Consider the following 20,042-nt stretch of genomic DNA (forward strand, 5'->3'; position numbering starts at 1 on the left):
AGATTTTTGAAACTGCAGAACCTTTACGAGAGGTTGGTGGTGTCTTATCAGACATTTGAGAAGCTGTTGAAGCCTTGCGAGAACTAGATGGTGTTGTAGAAGTCTCATTTTGAACAGCTGTTGAGATTAGATTAGTTGCTGAGCTTAAAAATGAAGAACCAAACCCTAGAACCTTCTCTGAAACAGCAGAGACAGTAGGCTGAGGAGAAGGTGATCGAGATCTAGCTCCTCCAAAACCGAACCCAAAGAATCCAGATTTGTCTGGTTGCGGATCAGTTTTTTTAGATTCTGACTTTGGAAATTCTGCAATATGATGTTGTTTTGTTCCTTGTTGGGTGGATTGTTTATCTCCAGCTAAAGTTTGCTTATTTACTTGTTTGTCTGCAACTTCCGGTTTCTTATCCTTGTGAACTGAATCTGCTGGAAGATGTGGCTTCTTCTGTGAAACATCTAGATTGGGAGTGCCCATTTTAAGTGGTGCAACTTCCTTAGCATGTGGCTGAAGCTGTGCAGGGAGAGGTTCTGGTGCTTTCTGGATCTGACACGCCAAGCAAAGCCACTTCACCTGTAGTTTTGTAAAGTATATTGAATTAATAATTGTTTAAATGAAATTTACATTGTGTATACAGCATCCCAGAGTTGAGTGGACTAAACCACACTGCTTATTAACTTGCTATGTTCCAAATTTTGATTAAACAAGAGATGAGCATTGTTATCTCTCCTGTCTACATGAAAATGTTGGTTTTCAAAGCGTATCATGATTTTTCCATTAGTTTTAAATCAGCATTAAAGTCATCATGAGCACAAATGTAAACTATTTATTCTCCTAATGCATACCACTGGTCTTACTATAAAAAATTAATTCATAAATTTTTTGTATTTGAATTTGTAATATTTAAATCAGATGGTTTTAACTTGCTTTTCTTGTGATTTGCTCCCTTCTCTCTGCTGGCACATGCAAGACCACACAGCATTTAAGATCTGTCTCCATTCTGCTATGCAACGCTCACTCTTTACAATCCAATCAACAAATGAGGGTTGCCCTCCTTGTAGTTTTTTTGTTTGTTTAATAGAAGTTTGATAGAGCGGTTTCGGTAACACTTTATTTTATGGTGTCCTTATTACACATAACATGTACTTACTATTATAATAGCAATTAATTATGCATAATCACATGCAAGTTACCCCAAGCCAAACCCTAATCCTAACCCTAACTATAAAGTAAATACCTGTAGTTAATTAATATAACTCAGTGCTTAAATGTACAATTATACTGAAAAAAGACACCTTTAAATAAAGTGTAACCATATATATATATATATATATATATATATATATATATATATATATATATATATATATATATATATATATATATGTATGGAAATCTATGAGAACAGTCTGGGCTGTTCTCAGCCAGAGTGAAATTGGCAAAAAAAAAGGGTGGTACTCCATAGAGTTTGACCTGACAATGATTGGACTATATATCCAGAGGCAGAACAAACACTCTAAAACAGTGACAGCTGTGTTTGAATGTGATGGGGGAAAAAATCCTCCCTTTTGTACTTTCACCCTAATTAAGAAACCACCCCTTGTCCACTTCAGACATTCTACTAACTGTAAGTAAATTTGCAACTACATGTCAACGACCAGTCATTAGAATATTAGTAGGCCTATGTTGTATTCTTAATATCTACTAACACTGTATTTTGATAATCCCCCAAAACACAACAGATACAAGTACACATCAGCTCATTGTATTAACCTCTAACCCAAGGGCGTAACTTTGGGTCTACCATTGGGGGGGTTAAACTCGCGGCATATTTATTTATTTATTAATTTATTGTATTATTTTCTTGTGTAAAAGGTAACATGCTAATTTGCATAATTTAATTATGCAATCCCCCCCAAAACGGGTGACTGTATTGGAGCAAACAGCAGTTACAATTCAGTGACATTGGTTCTACACAGTCCCTGGCACCCTCTGGCTTTACCTCATAGGACACTGGCAAACGAACATCTAGCCAGCCAACTCCAGTCAACAAAACAAATCATCAGCTAACTCAGTGTTTCTCAAACTTTTCTGCCATTCCCCACTTCAGAGGTAGGAAAGGGTTTCGAGCCCCACCTGTCCCCAATCACCCCAACAAAATGTTAATAAACTAGGCTTTAAGTTTAACTGTTAAAAAGTATTTTATTAACATCACATTTTAAAAACTTAACATCAAATAACAGCATTAAAAAATTTCAAATAAAGAAAATGAAAGTGCAATTATATTATCACTTTGCATGAAATAAGACTCAAAATTAGATTAAAAAATAATAATAATTGTGTTTGCATTTAGCTTCTGATAACATCAATACAAGTGTGGACTAACATTAACCTAGTTGTGCTTTGATTCATTTTGACACTTTGCAAAATCCATGCAAAAAGAACAACAACAAAACAAACAAACAAACAAAAATTCCTAATAATGTACGTATTTTTTTAGGTATTTTAATAAGATAGATAGCTAAAATATGTTGCGCATACAGCTCAAGTAATGCGATCGTTATAAAGGTGTTTGAACAACAAAACACATCCACTTGCACATATTTGACAATCGGAATATCAGATATATCCTGCTATAGCTAACACATTTGTGAAATTTTGAATAAAAAAGGAAATAAAAACAGATCATCAGTCATTCAGCACTATTGTGGCTACGGTGTGACAAGCAATGAATGGCGCGTCTCCATGGGAACCATAAAGCGATACTACGATCAATAACGGTAGCCTTGAAATACTTTTAAACTTACGTGTGAAGAGGTTAAGTAACGTCAAGGCTTACATTTAAATGTGTCTTTGTTTTGAGTGTATGGTCAATAAATAACGGAATTTAAAAGATGGGCACAAAACCTGTTTGTCATGTTTCTATTCCCCACACTTTGAGAAACGCTGAGCTAACTTAACAGCTAACTTAAGGGTACCTCCGTTTGGTCAGGATTTTTCGTTTTTCTTTTTTTTTTCTTTTTTCTTTTTTTTTGGCTGGTGTCGACAAACAATAAAAAATCGTTGTCTGGCTGCCTTTCAGTGTCCTTTTCATCTTTCCGTCAGCTTTCTCCAACCATTCATCCCATCGACTGCGCAAAATAGTGAACAAACTTGGTACAGAAAGCGGGTTGGGTAATACCAGAGACTTTGGTAATACCAAATCGGTGCGGTGGGCGGGGGGTACATTACAGATTATTTAAAATATGATACTATCTTTCTTGCTGGCAAATGAAATTAATAAAGAAAATGAACAAAAGTATTCATTCTGAATATTTCATATCTATTTTAATCTGAATGATGTGATGATATTGGGGGGGTTATATTAGCTGGATCTGATTTTTGGGGGGGTCATGACCCCCGTAACCCCCGTGCAAATTACGCGCATGCTCTAACCTTTTGTAAGCCCCCCATAACTAAATGAAGAAAATATGCAACACAAATATCCATTGAAGATACAGAAGATATGCCAGAAAACCCTGCTCTAATGAGTTAGTTGGCATGTAGTTGCAAATTAATGAGTTAGTTGACAGTTAACAGAATGTGTCTAAAGAGGACTACTGTAATAAAGAGTAAACTTAACTGGTTTAAAACTTCCATAGCATGCTGACTGTAAAGGCAATTCAGAGAATTCTTTCTAAACACATTATAAATGTTAGAAATTTACTGCTGGAACACGTTATAAAGACTGTGAAATATGTAAAATTAAATTGTGGAGTTTGACCGTTAAACAGTTTTTCAGCATTTTTGTATTCAGGATTTTGAACACTATAAGAGGTGTGTTAGGCTTGAAGCGTCACTGTGCAAATCAGTGTATGACATCAAAGTACAGCGAGAGCGATGCGAAAGTATGCAGAGTCATCTGCTTTCTAATATTTCTTATGGTACTTTGATGTCATACACCAATCTGTCTGCGCAGTGCCGCATGAAGTGGAACACATTTAATAACTAGAGTGGATTAGCATCTGTGGTTCGCCCGCTAAATTGCGAGTAATTCATTAGCATTAATTACTACAGCCTACAGTTTGCTAGCTAGAAATGTCTTCATCACATAAATACATGTATGGGTGTATACAGTAAATCCAAATAAGCTGCTAGAGAGAGAATCCATTCAGGTTGTAGCAGTATTTGACAGTTGAGAGACGGCAGCTTTCCCACGAGTGGGTGTGGTTTCAGCGCAGACCAGAACATGCCACCAGCATTTGAGAGTAGAGAATACTGCATATTTATTCAAGATTTCGAAAAATTTGTATTTACTTCGCTTTTTTTAATTATTATTATTATTTTTATTATTTGGCTGGGTGGTTAATACATTTTTCTGTGGTGTGACAAACTCATAGCACATATATAATATTGCTTTACATAGACTTAAACCATATATATATATATATATATATATATATATATATATATATATATATATATATATATATATATACACATACACACATACACACACACACACACACACACACACACACACAGTTGTGGCCAAAAATATCGGCCCCCCTTGGTAAATATGATCAAAGAAGGCTGTGAAAATTCATCTGCATTGTTAATCCTTTTGATCTTTTATTTTAAAAAATTCACAAAAATGTATCCTTTCATTACATAATAATAATTTACAACGGGAGGGGGGAGTGGGGTACAATTATGAAATAAAGGTTTTTCTCAAATACTCGTTGGCCACAATTATTGGCCCCCCTAGAAATTCTTATGAGTAAAATATCTCTGAGGTATATTTCCATTCATATTCACAATTTTGAGCACTCCAGCGTGATTATATACATTAGATTATCCAGCCATGGCTACCTGTTTCACAGAAATATAAAGAGGAGGCAAAGCAAAGCCCAAATTCCCTTAATCATCCATCACAACGAGAAAAAACAAAGAATATATTTCTGATGTGCAGCAAAAGATAATTGAGCTTCACAAATTGGTGAAGTGGTTTTAAGAAAAGAGCTAGAGCAGTGAAAATTCCCATTTCCACCATCAGGGCAATAATTAAGAATTTCCAATCAACATAAAATGTTACGAATCTGCCTGGAAGAGGACGTGTGTCTATATCGTCCTAATGCATGGTGAGAAGAAGAGTTTGAGTGGCTAAAAACTCTTCAAGGAACACAGCTGGAGAATTGCAGAAAATAGTTGAATCTCGGGTTCAGAAAACCTTTAGAAAAATTGTCAAACAGAACCTACATCACTACATGTTGTTTGGGAGGGTTACAAGAAAAATTCTCCTAGTTCATCCAAAACTACTAAACTAAAAGCATATTCAGTTATCATATATGACTGGAACTTCTAATGGGACTGGCTTCTATGGTCAGATGAAACTAAAAATGAGCTATTTACAGTAGTAGCAAACACTCATTATGGGTTTGGTGAACACAGAGATAAAAAGTACCCCATGTGTGCAATGAAATATACAGCTGTATGTTTGCTGTCGTGTGCCTATATTTCTGCTGGAGGTCCTGGACATCTTGTTTAGACACATGGCATAATGGATTCTATCAAATACCAACAGATAAAAAATCAGTAAGTGACTGACTCTGTTAAAAATCTTATAATGGGCCATGTTTGGATCTTCCAACTGTACAATAACCCAAACACAAGCCTCAAAAACAACACAGAAATGGGTCCCTGAGCTCAAAACCAAGCTTCTGCTATGGCCATTCCATTCCTCTGACCTGAACCCTATAGAAAATGAGAGGAGTGAACTGAAGAGGAGAAGCACCAACATGGAGATGGGAATCTAAAGGTTCTGGAGTGATTCTGGATTAAGGAATGGTCTCTGATCTCTTGTGAGGTGTTCTCTAACCTCATCAGGCATTATAGGAGAACATTTAGACCTCTTTAACTGTCAAATGGAGGTTTCAAAAAAGTATTGAATAAAAGGGGGCCATTAATTTTGGACAATGTGTATTAGAGAAAAACATTTATTTCATAATGGTATTTCCCCCCATTTTAAATTCTTATTATCTAATAAAAGGATATTTTTTGTGATTTTTTTAAATAAAAGATCAAAAGGATTAACAATGCAGATAAATTTTCACAGCCTTCTTTGGTCATATTTACAAAGGGGGCCGATATTTTTGGCCATGACTGTATATATATATATATATATATATATATATATATATAAATAAAAATAAAATCAAAATAGTTCAACACAAAAGTGATATTTTCTTACCTCATTTTGATGGGGCATAGGGTTGAACCCACACAAGTTACATACAATATTTTTGCATTCAGTGCAGCTGTTATATTGATCTTTCTTTAACTCCACCTCACAGAGTGGGCAGACCTTGGCAAGAGGCTTGGATATAGGTGTCTCTCCAGCCTGTTTCACTGTATTTGATGGCTCCTTAGCTTGTTGAAGTAATGGTGTCTTCTCCTCTTGTTTCTGTTCAGTTGATGGTTTAGTATCTTTACTAGGTTGAGCTTTCTGAGAACCTTTTGTGGTTTCAAATCCTTTTTGTGAGCTAGGTGATGTTGTGTTGTTGTTGAACAATGACTGAGATACTGTAGACCCTTTACGGGAGTGGGAAGGTGGTGTTGTTTCTGAAACTGATGAACCTTTGCAGGAGGTTGGTGGTGTTGTGGAAGGTTCATCTTGAACAGCTGAATACATTAGATTAGAAGCTGTGCTAAGGAAGGAGGAACCAATGCCCAAAACTTTGCCAGACACAACCGAAGCAGGCTGAGGAGAAGGAGACCTAGATCGAGCCACGCCAAAGCCAAAACCAAAAAATCCAGACTCCTCTTGATTAGGCTCAACCTTGGGTGGCTTGGATTGTTTTTCTTGGGGCTTGTCCGATTTCATCTGCTGTGAGGTCTTCATTTGACTGACCTGTTGTGGTATCACATCAGTTGGCTCCTTTCCCCCAAATACAGCTGTTTTCTGACCAGTATTGGTAGCTTCCTCTGCATTTTGTTTCTTCTGCCTAGTTTCTGGAACATCTTGCTCCTTCTTCTTTGGCACTGGGGCTACTTTCTTAGTTTGATCTTGAGGCTCTGCATAGGATAGGACTGATGCTCGCTGCACTTGACAGGTTAAGCAAAGCCACTCCTGTGCCTGCCAATAAATGAGAGAGTTTGAGAAACCCCAGACAAAATGGTTTTCTACATAGCGATACTGCTGTATTAGCTGCAGAATTATAATTATATCAAAATAATTATTAACTGAAGGAAAATAGAGTAGAGCCCACAGCTCACTTCACAAATACTTCATTATCTTACCTTGATTTGATGAGGCATGAGAAACCCACAGAGGTTACACACAATACTCTTGCATTCAGTGCAGGTGTTGAAGTTAGGAGGATCTTTCTTGAGCTCAACTTTGCAAAGTGGGCATTCTTTAGGGAGAGACTGAGAGGACATATTAGCTTCTTGAAGCTTTGATGGAAGTATAGATTGTGATTTAAAAGGCTGAGACTGCATGGGCTTCTTGTCTTCCAATTGTTTTTGAGAAAGAGGGTTATTTCCCTCAGCATGCATATTTGTTGAGTCTTGGGATGCTTTGGATCCCTTATGGGATGTAGCTGATGCTGCCACAGCTGATGTGGTTTTGAAAGATGTCTGAGAAACCGATGAACCCTTATGAGAGGTGGGTGGCGTTGTAGACTTCACTGAAGTCTGGGAAACTGTTGAACCTTTACGAGGTGTTGGCGGTATTATGGAGGATTCATCTTGAACTACAGAAGATATGAGATTTGATGCTGAGCTGAGAAATGAGGAACCAAAGCCTAGAACCTTCTCTGATACAATAGGTTGAGGAGAAGGTGATCGAGATCGAGCACCACCAAAACCAAAGCCAAATAAACCTGTATCTTTTTTGGAGGAATCTGATTGTGTTGTTGTTTCGGATCTGGCTGGTGCACTACTTTCTTTTGGCTCTTGAGATTTTATAATTTCTTTCTGTGCTGGTTTTTCCTTTAGGAGATGTTGTATTGTAGATTTAGTAGTGTGTTTTCCAAGTGCTGTTTTTGACTGGTCCTCAGTTCTACTGGCTCCTGGAGAAGGCTGATGTGGAGCTGTTTTGTCTTGTCGTGAACCAGCATTAGTCTGCTGCTGAGGATTTAGACTTGAAGGTTCGGATGCTCTCTTTATCTGGCAATTCAAACAGAGCCATTCCTTCACCTGCATGACAAAAATCACAACCGCAAATCAACATGACTCTCCTTCAATAAATAAATTATGACCAGTGGAGTAAAATAAACTCTTTTTCTTACCTCTATTTGATAAGGTGTGGGGTTAAATCCACAATGGTTGCACACAATGTTTTTGCAATTGGTGCAAGTGCTGAAATTAGGAGGATCACTGCTAATATCTGCCTTGCAAAGTGGGCAGATTTTGGGAAGAGGCAGGGGAGTTTTGTCAACTTTTGCAGACAATGTTTGGTCTGTTATTGTTTTCACAGGAGATTTACTTGCTAGCTGAGGTGATCCAGAAATCTTTATTTCTTGTTTTTGTGCAGTAGGTTGATTAGTATCCCCTGCATTTAAAGTCTGTCGAACAGCAGAGCTCTTCTGAGATGTGGGTGGTGTTGAGGTCTGGGAAACTGTGGAAGCTTTGCGGGAGGTTGGTGGTGTTGTAAAAGTCTCATCTTGCACAGCTGAGGATATTAAATTAGATGCTGAGTTGAGAAAGGAGGAACCAAAGCCAAGAACCTTCCCAGATACAGCAGACATAGCAGGCTGAGGAGATGGAGACCTTGACCTAGCACCACCAAAACCAAACAATCCAGAATCTTTCTTGGCTGTCTTGGCAGGAACTTCAGATTTGTCTTCATTTTCTTGCTGCTGGGCTTTTTGGATTGGCAGAGTACCATTTGGAGTCTTGGCTTGTTGTTCTTGTAATTTCTGAGGAGGGTCGGTTATCTCGCCTAACTTTTCTAATTCAGAAACACCTTTCTTTTGAATTGAGGGTGAAGCCAATGGTTGAGTGGTAGGGATTTTGTTGGGCTGCGCTGCGGTCTCCAACTTTGGAAGTCCTGGTGGCTCCATTCCTCTTAGAGCTCTTTGAGTCTGACAGTTTAGACAAAGCCATTCTTTCAACTGAAAAGTAAGACAAATTGATTAACTCATGTTAACATATATCATTCAAAACTTGTAAAAAAGTATTCAAAGCCAACATAACATTACCTTAGTTTGATGCGGTGTTGGGTTGAATCCACAGAGATTGCAAACAGTGTTTTTGCACTCAGTACAAGTGTTGTAGTTGTCAAGGTCCTTTCGGATTTGTACCTTGCAGAGTGGACAGGATTTGGGAAAGGTTTGAGGGCTTTTGTCTGATTTTGGCATCTGTGAAGAAGTTTCTGTTTTTTTTATTTGAGATACTGGTGCTTTGTTCTTTTGGTCAGCAGTTAGCTCTGTCTTTTTCTCTTCTTTCTGATCATCTGATTGATTAGCCTTTCCTGTAGATGCTGATAAGGCAGCCCCTTGCAATGTTGCAGACGTTGGTGGAGTAGTTGTCTTGAGGAAAGTTTGAGAGACCAAAGGTGTTGTAGAAGGTTCATCTTGAACCGCTGATGAAATAAGATCAGATGCTGAGCTCAGAAAGGACGACCCAAATCCTAGAGCCTTACCAGACATGGCTGAAACATTGGGCTGAGGGGATGGTGATCTTGCTCCACCAAAGCCTGAAAAGCCAAAAAATCCTGACTGTTCTTGCTCAGTATCAGTCTGTGGTACTGCTTTAGACAAAGAAGAGGGGGCATTTTTTGCTGTCAGTTGCTGTAAAGACATAGAGGAGAGAGCTTGCTTTGCTCCTGCTGCACCAGGTTGGTTGGCTGGACTAGTCTTTGTTGGCTGAGACGTGGGATATTTCTCTAAAGGACGATGTGTAGATGTCATCTTTTGAGACTTGCTGGGCTGTGTTTGGGACGTTATTGTGGGTTTTTCCACAGGCTCTATTCCTTTCAGTGCTCTCTGTGTCTGGCAGTTTAAGCAAAGCCACTCTTTTGCCTGCAAAACATTACAATTATCATGAGTAACTTCTCCACATTTTTCATTTTCAACATTAACCCTTGTATGGTGTTCATATTTTTGTTATTCAGCCATTGTTTGTGGGTCTGGTTGACCTGCTGCATTTTTGGGTTTTTAATTCAACTTAATTTATTATTATTATTATTTTTTACTTCATCCCAATTACAAGAAATATAAACAGCAAATATGGTTAATATTTGCCCTTTACCTTTGTTAGATCACATTTATGAATTAAAGTGCTACAACATTGTGTGTGAATGACAGGGGCATTTTTTTCATTTTTTATTTAAAAAAAAAAAAAAAAAGGTCCCATAGACCCGAACATCATACACCTCACAAGCAGATATCATTACATTATTACTTGTAGCTTTAAATAAATATATTAAGATCCTCAGTGAGCCTAGCATTTGTGAAATGTTCTCTTTTTGGACTTGTTTTTAGTGACTGATTACAATAAAAAAATTAAAAATTGGTCTGCACTCGGGCCATGTATATTTATTCTTAATAACAATATTTAAAAGGTACAAAAAATATATAAAAACCATGATCTGTATTGTGCTTTGTTTTGGCAACTTAGAAAAATGTTGTAAATGCTTTCTTGAGAACCCTTCCCAGCAAGCTGAAATTTGAATATGTTCATGTCAGAGCAGCCCTAACAACTATAGAACTTTCAACTATAGAGTAGAGGTCTTCACAGTGCACCCGAGACCCGTCGACCCGGGACCCGTACGGGTTCGGGTCTATATTTTAAATCATCAGCCGGGTCCGGGTCGGGTCCGAATCTATTACCTCGGGTCCCGGGTCTATTTAACATTGTGTGTAATACCCGTGCGATCTGAGTCATCAGACTCGGAGAGCACCCGGCCGTGATCAAAGACTGCTTGTGTTTTTTGTAACTTACAACTTGTAAAATTAGGAAAAGAAAAGAGTGAGCCAAAAAAAGTGATCGCTCTCTGTCTCTCTCTCTCTCTCTCTGCTTTTAGAAGCAGAGCTCGCAGACTCAGAGTTAATACAAGTGCACGCACGGTATTAATGCTTGCAGACATGACACACTCATATTTAATATATTTCAAATCAGCAACACAATCTGAGGTGAACTGTCACATGAATGTTTTCTATGACGCTCAAATTGCGTTAAAGCATATTTTAGGTTGATACAGCTAGCACGCATGTGCAGTCTCGAGCGCATTTCTTGTTTCTATGGCAACCAGTGAGGGACATTTCGACCGCCAAACCGCGTTTTACATTTTCTCCCATTTTTATAATATTATAAATGAACCGTTTAATCTTAAAGTTTTATTTGTCAGATTCAGACTCGATGCAGAGCAGAGAGCACAGAGATCAGATGATAGCAAATAAATAACGTCAGCGGCCATGGCATTGCACGAGCGATCGTTACTATAGTTCAAAAGGGCAAACAGTCTAAGTTATTATGCGAATTAACTCGAGTCAGAATGTACATGTGCACAGTAGCATTTGTCATCCGTCACCGTGACATCAAGTGGACTTTTGAAGCTGAAATAATGAGTGGATTCAGCTTGGACTTACGAGTAACGAGAATAACGAGAGGAATAACATGAATAACTTTCTTGTCGGAGGATTGTAATGCATCACAGGCAGGTACAAGGAAGAGAGACTACGGCTCTTTAAATTAGGTAAGACAAAAAGCTGTATTTTTCGCTACAGGTTTATTGACTTGTAATTTAAGGTGGAATATGTGACAGTCGGGTCCAGTCGGGTCTGTGTCTTCCCTGCGGGTTCAGGTCCAGATTTCAAATAATATACGGGTCTGGGTCGGGTCCGGGTAGGCATTTCTCGGATCTACACGGGTCCGGGTCCAGCTTTTGATATATTAGACGGGTCCGGGTTGGTTCGGTGTAGTACATTACGGGTGTCTTTCGGGTTCGGGTACTAATTTTTGGACCCGTGAAGACCTCTACTATAGAGTTTCATGACCCTTGGATCCTCCTACACATCACAGACAACTAGAAAAGGATACTGATAATGCATATTCTGCCAGAGGCCTAAAGGACTACTTTTATAAACACATTCCAAGTTAGAAGGATGAAACCTCAGCATGTTCATCTCACACCAGCCCTAAGATACTCTTAAATGTTTTATTATCCAGAAAATGCATGTTTTACAGCCATACAGTGCAGTCTCTCTAACTTTCCTGTAAGCTAGAAGGCTGAAACAAATATTTTCATGTCGGAGCAGTCCTCTGACAATTCCTAAAGTCTAATTTGGCTACAATGATAATGAAATACTTATCAATGGATCAATGGTCTCTTCTGTGGTACAAACAACAATACAACCATAAAATGTGGATTACTAAGGCTAACTAGTATTTGCGTAACATTCAGAGAAATTGTCTTATTTGCATAAGCTTATATATAGCTACACACACAAGGGACCCTATCATACACCCGGCGCAATGCGACGCAAGGCACAGCACAAGTGTGTTTGCTAGTTTCAGTCCAGCGCTATTTGCATTTTCCCGTCCAGCGCCACATCGTTTAATTAGCAAATGCATTTGCGCCCATTTGTGCGCCCATGGCCGTGTTGGTCTAAAAAAGATGTGTGTTCAGGTGCATTACTGGCGCATTGCTATTTTAAGGAGCTGAAAATAGACTGCGCCATAGACCAACTCAAACCTGGTCTAAGTCCAAGTGCCCTATTTTAATGATCTAAACGCAAAGTGTAAAGCGCACGGCACAGGTGCACTCAGGGCGTGTCCAAATCCACTTTTACTATTTTAACGACGGAAAAATGGTCCTTGCGCCGGGGCACATTTTTGGAATGCGTTGTCCCTATTCTCTTGATGAGTAATTGGCGTAACGTTCATTAAACCAACCAGAGTGTAATTGTCACCGGAGCGGACTGTGATGACCAACCACCCCTGACTTAGACACCACCGTGAGGAGCCGACACCACAGGTCCACAACAGATGGACAACACAGACAAGAGGTAATTTCAAAGGGATAACAATCTTTATTGAACAATATATCAATGAGCACAAGCGTGATAGACTTCAGTGTCCTCTAGGTCTTCTTTGGCTACGGGAAGGTACAGATCGTACGTCGCAGTTTCGCCCTGATGGCGACTTCACCAATGGGCGGCTCACTTCAGGACTCGGGCAGTGAGTATACAGGTAAGGATGCTTCTCAGTCAAGGATACTTGCGTCAATACACAGTAGTGAGACAGTGGTTTAAAAGCTTACTTCACCAGCAATGCTGCATTCTTCGGGACTCCGACAGTGAGTAGACAGGTAAGGATCCTTCACAATACAGAATACTTACGTTGGGGCACATTAGAGAAAGAATGATTTGAAAGCTTACTTCAGCGATGCTGCGTACTTCCAGACTCAGACGGTAAGTAGGGAGGTTAAGAAGTCTTCTCAGCACAGGATACTTGTGTCGGTGCACGTGAGTGAGACAGTGACTTAAAAGCTTACTTCCTCAGCAATGCTGCATTCTTCAGGACTCCGACAGTGAATAGACAGGTAAGGATTCTTCGCAGTACAGAATACTTTCGTCAGGACAAATTAGAGAAAGAGTGATTTAAAAGCTTACTTCCTCAGCAAGGCTGCATACTTCCAGACTCAGACGGTAAGTAGGGGGGGTAAGGATTTTCCCCACAGCAATATGTTCCTTCCAGCTCAGTTGTATCACTCTGGGATTCCGACGGTGAGTAGGTATCATAACTTTTCACAAACTTATAGGCAAGGGTTGGGACCGCTTCTCAGCAAAAGCACACCACACTCGTGTTCACCACAAATCCACTATAATGAATCAATGTGTAACAATAAGGCAAAAGCCTGCAATTCACTCACACGATAGGGCTGATCAGAGGCCTCAATCCATTCGTTACACTCCCGTGGGGGATATTCAATCCTCAATTCCTCTTCAGCACACTCTGAAACACATAGCTTCCCCAACAGTCAGATTTACATTCACTGTATCCTCTTCAAGCTTTTCGAATGTTTGTAAGATGAAATCGATTCACTTATCTTTCTCTCTCCCTTTCCAACTCAGATCCAATCGATAAATCAGTCCAGCAAATTCCCACCGACGAACTCTGTTCCAGCAGACTTCAATGGGCGGCCTTCACCCCAACGAGGCTTCACCACAGCCCAGTACACTCCTAATGCAGACATCTTCAATAGGGAACCTTTTCCCCGGAGACTTCATCAGGAAACCTGCACACCCCCATAACTTCCCCGAGCAAGCTTGTGCCCAACTCTGCTCCGGAACAAAAAACAACTCCAAAACTTCTCTGAATAGCCCTTTTATCTTTGGCTTGTAAAGCAGGAAGCCTGTGTGAACGCCGCTCCTCTCTCTCTCGCACCTGCAGTGCGTTAGCGCTAATCAGGCCGGACGATGTTTCTGCCACACCCGGAACCGGAGTGGGATGTGTCGAAAGAAAACTTATGACTCGTCATGAAGGAAACGCTTGCTGAGCGTTTTTTTTGTCACCCATGACATAATCTCCCATTCCCTGTAAGAGCGAGATGTGCTCGCGCTATGGCAGATCGCTATTTACATGGCGGAATTTGATGGCGGAATAGCTGAACACTTCTCAAGCGATGAAACCAATCTGCTCATGCACAAAGTTAAAGCACGCGAGCAGATAATCTACAGGACATGCAGGAATCTGCCAAAGCTCCACGTGATGAGTCGGTTTATATATATATGTGTGTGTGTATTGGCACGATTGTTCAATGAATTAGCCAATTTCATTCATCATTATAAATAGTAATAGGCTGAACTGCAAATAGGTAGCCTAATTCTAATACACGCAATGACTATCCATCATTACATTTTTATATTTATGTAGCCCACACAATAATATACTTTTACACTGTAATCCTTTTGTTTTTAATATTTGGTATGTTTGTGTGATGCGCATCCCTGTGTGTAATAAGCAAAGTCAGCGCGCACTGTGCCCAGAGGCGCATTTTCTACCAACGAGCTCTTTAAATAACCAAAAAATATTTACTCGCGATTTATTTCTTCGTTTGAGAAGCATTCAGCTTTTCCGCCAACAAATTCCGCCACGTAAACAGCGAGCGCATTTGGCTCTTAACGGGAATGGGAGATGACACTCTGATTGGTGTAATGAACGTTACGCCCATTACTCATTAAGATAATAGGAACAACCCTTTCCAAAAATGCGCCGGCTTAATCCTTAAAATAGCAAGGCGCCGGCAATGCACCTGAACACACCTCTTTTTTAGACCAGCATAGCCATGGGTGCACAAATGGGTGCAAATGCATTTGGTAATTAAACAACGTGGCGCTGGATGGGAAAATGCGAAATGGACTGACACTAGCAAACACACTTGTGTTGCGCCTTGCTTCTCAATAGCAAAAGTGGATTTGGACACGTCCTGAGTGCACCTGTGCCGTTTTACACTTTGCATTTAGATCGTTAAAATAGGGCCCAAGGCCTCAATTAATGAAACACGAGCAGAATACATTTTTTTTGTTAATCATTCGTAAAATTGTTCTGACATAAATTTTGGTCATATTTTAGAAGTGACTATAAAACTATTTACCTTACATAATCACATATCAATATAATTTTGATATTTTGCATATATAATCTGCAAAGTAACACTTTTATCAAATGATTAATTAGCTACTTTTTTTAGGGATGTAATCCCCAATGAATAATCCCCAATGAATGCATGCTCCCCACATTTACAAATGTTTTAAATTCATGAACATACACGATTAACTATCAAATATGATATTTACGATGAGTTTGTGAATCCGGAGGAGAGTTTTCGGGAAGGTCTGTTTTACGCTCAAATTTCTCAGAATTTACTCATTTTAAAAAAAGTTCATGAATGAGGCCCGTACTGTGCACATAAAAAAGTTCAATATTACAGAAAGATTGTTTCTAAAATTTTATCAAAAGCAGCTAACACTGTTTTCAGTAGGCAGTGACAGCACTGTGTTACTTTTGGCCAGTAAAAAAATAAATAATAAATTGCACAAGTTCCTTCCTGCCACAATTGTTGTAATACATTTTAGTACACTAGAGTGCAAGCTAGTGTTCAATATGTATGAACTGTTTTTAACATATTATGTTAGCTTTTTGTAAGTTTGCTACAATGGATCTCTGAGGGTTAAATTAATTCCCCTCTGTATCTCAAAGTTTTATTTCTATTTGTGCTGCCTACACAATTCTCAAGCTCACAGCTCATCCTGAAATCCACATTTAATCTCTGGAGAAAGCCAGCAGCACTCTTTTTAGACCTAAGGAAACAGATTAATTCATTTAGATACTTTTAGCATGGGATAAAAATATGCACAGATGTGTTACATTAGCCAATTCTCTAGATTTAAGGCAATTCTCGGGTTTGAATATTTCATGATTAAACACCAACCACACAGTTGTGGCGATGAATGAAGGTGACCTTCATATCTGAGACATATTTTTTCCACTATTATCTCATTTCAACAACTTGCACTTGACACTGAGCACAACCGAGTAGCAGATGCCACTGTAATCTACACCTCATCTCTGTGCTTTGGAACTCTCTTAGAAAACTCTTAGATGTTATCTCCAAGGACTACCCACTGATCCTCTGTCTGCCTAGTTTTCGTCACACAGCCAGCCCATGTGACCCAATAGCCTTGGAGTCTCCATGCCAGGCTGCATGTAAACTCTGAATTGTTCATTACAGAGTCAAGTGTCTTTTGTGCTCAATACATCTTAAAAGATGAAATGGCCATTTAGGGGGCAAACTGGTATGCTCATGGCTTCCAGATGATGACAACAGAGGTGGTAAGGGCTCTCTAGGGGACATAGATTATTACAGCAGCTTCACTGCTAAGAATAAGCACATGACACATTGCTTGCCTCAACTATACTGGTCCCTAAATATAACACCTCATGGCCAAAATACAAAAGTTGGTTTGTGTTTTAGAAAATATTTGGTTGAAAACACAAACATTATTCATGCTAAAAATAGACAAGTATGATTTTTGTAAAAATTAGTATGTGTATGGCCTCAAGAGAAAATGGTATTCAAAATAGAAACTTGACTTGACAAAACAGTGAAAGACAATGAAAAAAGGACCATCTATAATTGATAACTAACTTGCAGACAAAATAAAGTCATGTGATAAGGGAAACCAGCAACAGTGGTGAGAAGTCTAAAAAGACATGAATTCACTAGGACTTCAAAATAAAATACACAAATGACACTAAAGCATGAAAACAAAGACCAACCAATTGGTTACGATGAAACAGTAGATCTTACAACTTCTGTTATGAAAGAAAATCAAAAATTCCCTTGCATCAACACAGAAAACACTAAAGCCCACAAGATCATGAATGAACCTCTCTTGATGGCTTTGCTGGGTCTGGAAAGTGGCTAAAGGCAACAGACTGCGTGGAAAGCTTGTAGGTAAAATAGTCAAGCCACTAAATTAAAATTAAATTTAATTAAAATTAAATATAGGCATTTAGCAGATGCTTTTATCCAAAGCTACTTACAGTGCATTCAGGCTATCAATTTTTACCTATCATGCTGTAAAAAATTGCTGTAGTTTCTACAGCAAATTTTTACATAATTTTACTGTATAAACATTTTACAAGATGCAGCTGTAATTCGCAATGGATTATGGGTAAAATAATGTTTTACAGTTGTTAACAGTATATTTCCACGTCAACTGTAATTCATTTACAAGAAGCAGGTATTGTCACTGTAGTTCCTGCTTTTTACACTAATTGACTGTAGTGTGGCATTATGGGATTGCGCGCGCATCATTCAAATCAGAAACCCAGCCGACTGGAGCAGCGTGATAACGATTGAAGATTAGAGGCTTTATTCATAATTCCTGGTAAGTTCACTTAATTATACTTGAGGAATATATCCTTTTTATATTTATTTGAGTATATACTTATAATGTATAAGCGATATCATGTCACAATAGCCTCCTATCCTGACATTTAGAGAAGTGGCCTTGGTAACTTATGTGCAGTACTGGGAATTGCTATCACAGCATAGTTACGCCAAATTTTCGATTTTTGGAAGTTACATTTTCTTATTGAGAGCATTTAAAGTACTGTTTACCTAACTTTTATCATAAAGCCCAATGCGAACAATTGTCATAGTAACTATACTAACGTTATCTGTCGAAATAACTGACAAACAGCAAAATATGTGAAATTTCATTTGTTTATATGTGTTCATTTGTTTATATGTGTTCAACTGTCCCATATTGACGTGACGCCTTACTATAATAAGTGAAAGACATCTTTATATGCCCGACTGGACAAGTTAGCCTGATTAAAAAAAAAAAAAAAAAAAGACTGAGGAAGCATCGAAACGCGATCTGATTCTGTTTCATTCAACTTCAAAACAAGCTTAACCGCACACATAAACTCACGGAATATACATGAGGTAAATGTTCAACTGTTGAGTTTATTTATACCATATGATATAAGTAGCATCACAAGTGAGCTGTTTGTGTGAGTATCACGATTGCAAATACATAGTTCAATAAACAATTAGTTAACAAGTTACTTACTTTTTTAGACACAATATTAACTGTTGTTCTATTTCACCAACGAAAATAGTTCCAAACAACGATCCAATCAAAACTATTTTGCTCATCCTCAAACAAAAACTAAGCGGTGTTTTTGCTGAATGATTCAGCTTTTTGAACGGATCGGTTCAATGAATGACTCAGTTGATTCACTCATTAAGTTATTCGCTGCCACCTAATGGCGGTTTAGTTTCACGTTTAAAAAGTATCATTGCATTTTTCCACCATTTATTAATTGAATTTTCAAAAATGAATGTAAAACATCAATGTCATTACACAGTTGTAATTTTGCACTGTAAATTATTTAATGTGATTGGTGGTACAGTTCTACAATGTAATATTAAAATGTATAATTATAATTTATATAATTTATAATAGTTTGTTTATTCTATAATATATGCCATTTTCGGTGTTAATTTTGGTCTCATTTATGTAAATGCTTTAAAGAAATCACAAGATTATTTTCTTTATGTCTTGTAGGTGCAAAGAATAGCAGCTGATGTGGAGAAATGTTTGATGCTTCAAGACTCTGAAGCTGATTTTATTAGGTAATGTATTCATTCTTTAAATAATTTGATAAACTTGTAATTTAGATTACATTTTATATTGAAATACTGCATTGTAGGTTACATTATTGCTTATATTTCTTAATTTCAGGTCCACCCAGTGGTTTTTGACTATTTGAGGGTCAGATGGTTGTGAATTCATACCTCAACTTTGTAGCTGGATTTGGAGTCTTATTACAACTTCAGTCTGGCATCCCAGGAGCAGGCATCTTTTGCACACTTGAATTTTTTCAAAGGTAACAAGTTTTACTTAAGTAATTTCATTTGGGAAAAAGGTTACTTATTTAGTTTAAAGGGTTACTCCACTCCATAATGATAATTTAGTCATTAATCACTGTTAACGTGATTAACAGTGATTAATGTCATTTCAAACCTGTAAAAGCTTTGTTCGTCTTCAGAACACAATTTAAGATATTTTGAATGAGAACCGGGAGGCTTGCGTCTGTCCCACTGACAGCCAAACAATTAACAATGTCTAAGCCCAGAAAAGTATGAAAAGCATCGTCAGAATAGTCCATCTGCCATCAGTGGTTCAACTGTAATTTTACGAAGCTACAAGAATACTTTTTGTATGCAAAGAAAACAAAAAGAACAACTTTATTCAACAAAGACGTTATTTTTGTTTTTGTTCAAATCAAAGCGTAAATAAACATAGAAAGCCTGTCCATGTGACCCAGCTGACACAGAACAGCAGTTGCAGTTTGTGTCCAACAGATATTCTCCAAAATGGTGCTACACTGATGCGTAGAGGAGGCAAATTGTTAATCGTTATAAATCGTTATTTTTGTTTTCTTTTCAAACAAAAAGCATTGTCGTTGCTTCATAACGTTACAGTTGAACCACTGATGGACTATTCTGATGATGTCTTTCATACTGTTCTGGGCCTTGACAGTG

General features: G+C 38.2%; 1 protein-coding gene across 1 annotated transcript in view; it reads right to left on the bottom strand.

Moving 5' to 3' along the window:
* Nucleotides 1-20,042, bottom strand: part of LOC132155775 (mucin-17-like) — a 29,746-nt gene that overhangs the window by 7,098 nt on the left and 2,606 nt on the right. Inside the window, exons 2-6 of the mRNA XM_059564468.1 lie at nt 9,175-9,996; nt 8,263-9,087; nt 7,271-8,170; nt 6,222-7,106; nt 374-532 (exon numbers count right to left, since the gene is read on the bottom strand). Of these exons, the coding sequence (XP_059420451.1) occupies nt 374-532; nt 6,222-7,106; nt 7,271-8,170; nt 8,263-9,087; nt 9,175-9,996 (3,591 nt within the window). The remainder of the gene's footprint in view (nt 1-373; nt 533-6,221; nt 7,107-7,270; nt 8,171-8,262; nt 9,088-9,174; nt 9,997-20,042) is intronic.

This window comes from Carassius carassius, chromosome 13, assembly GCF_963082965.1.
Source record: "Carassius carassius chromosome 13, fCarCar2.1, whole genome shotgun sequence".
Lineage (NCBI taxonomy): Eukaryota > Metazoa > Chordata > Actinopteri > Cypriniformes > Cyprinidae > Carassius > Carassius carassius.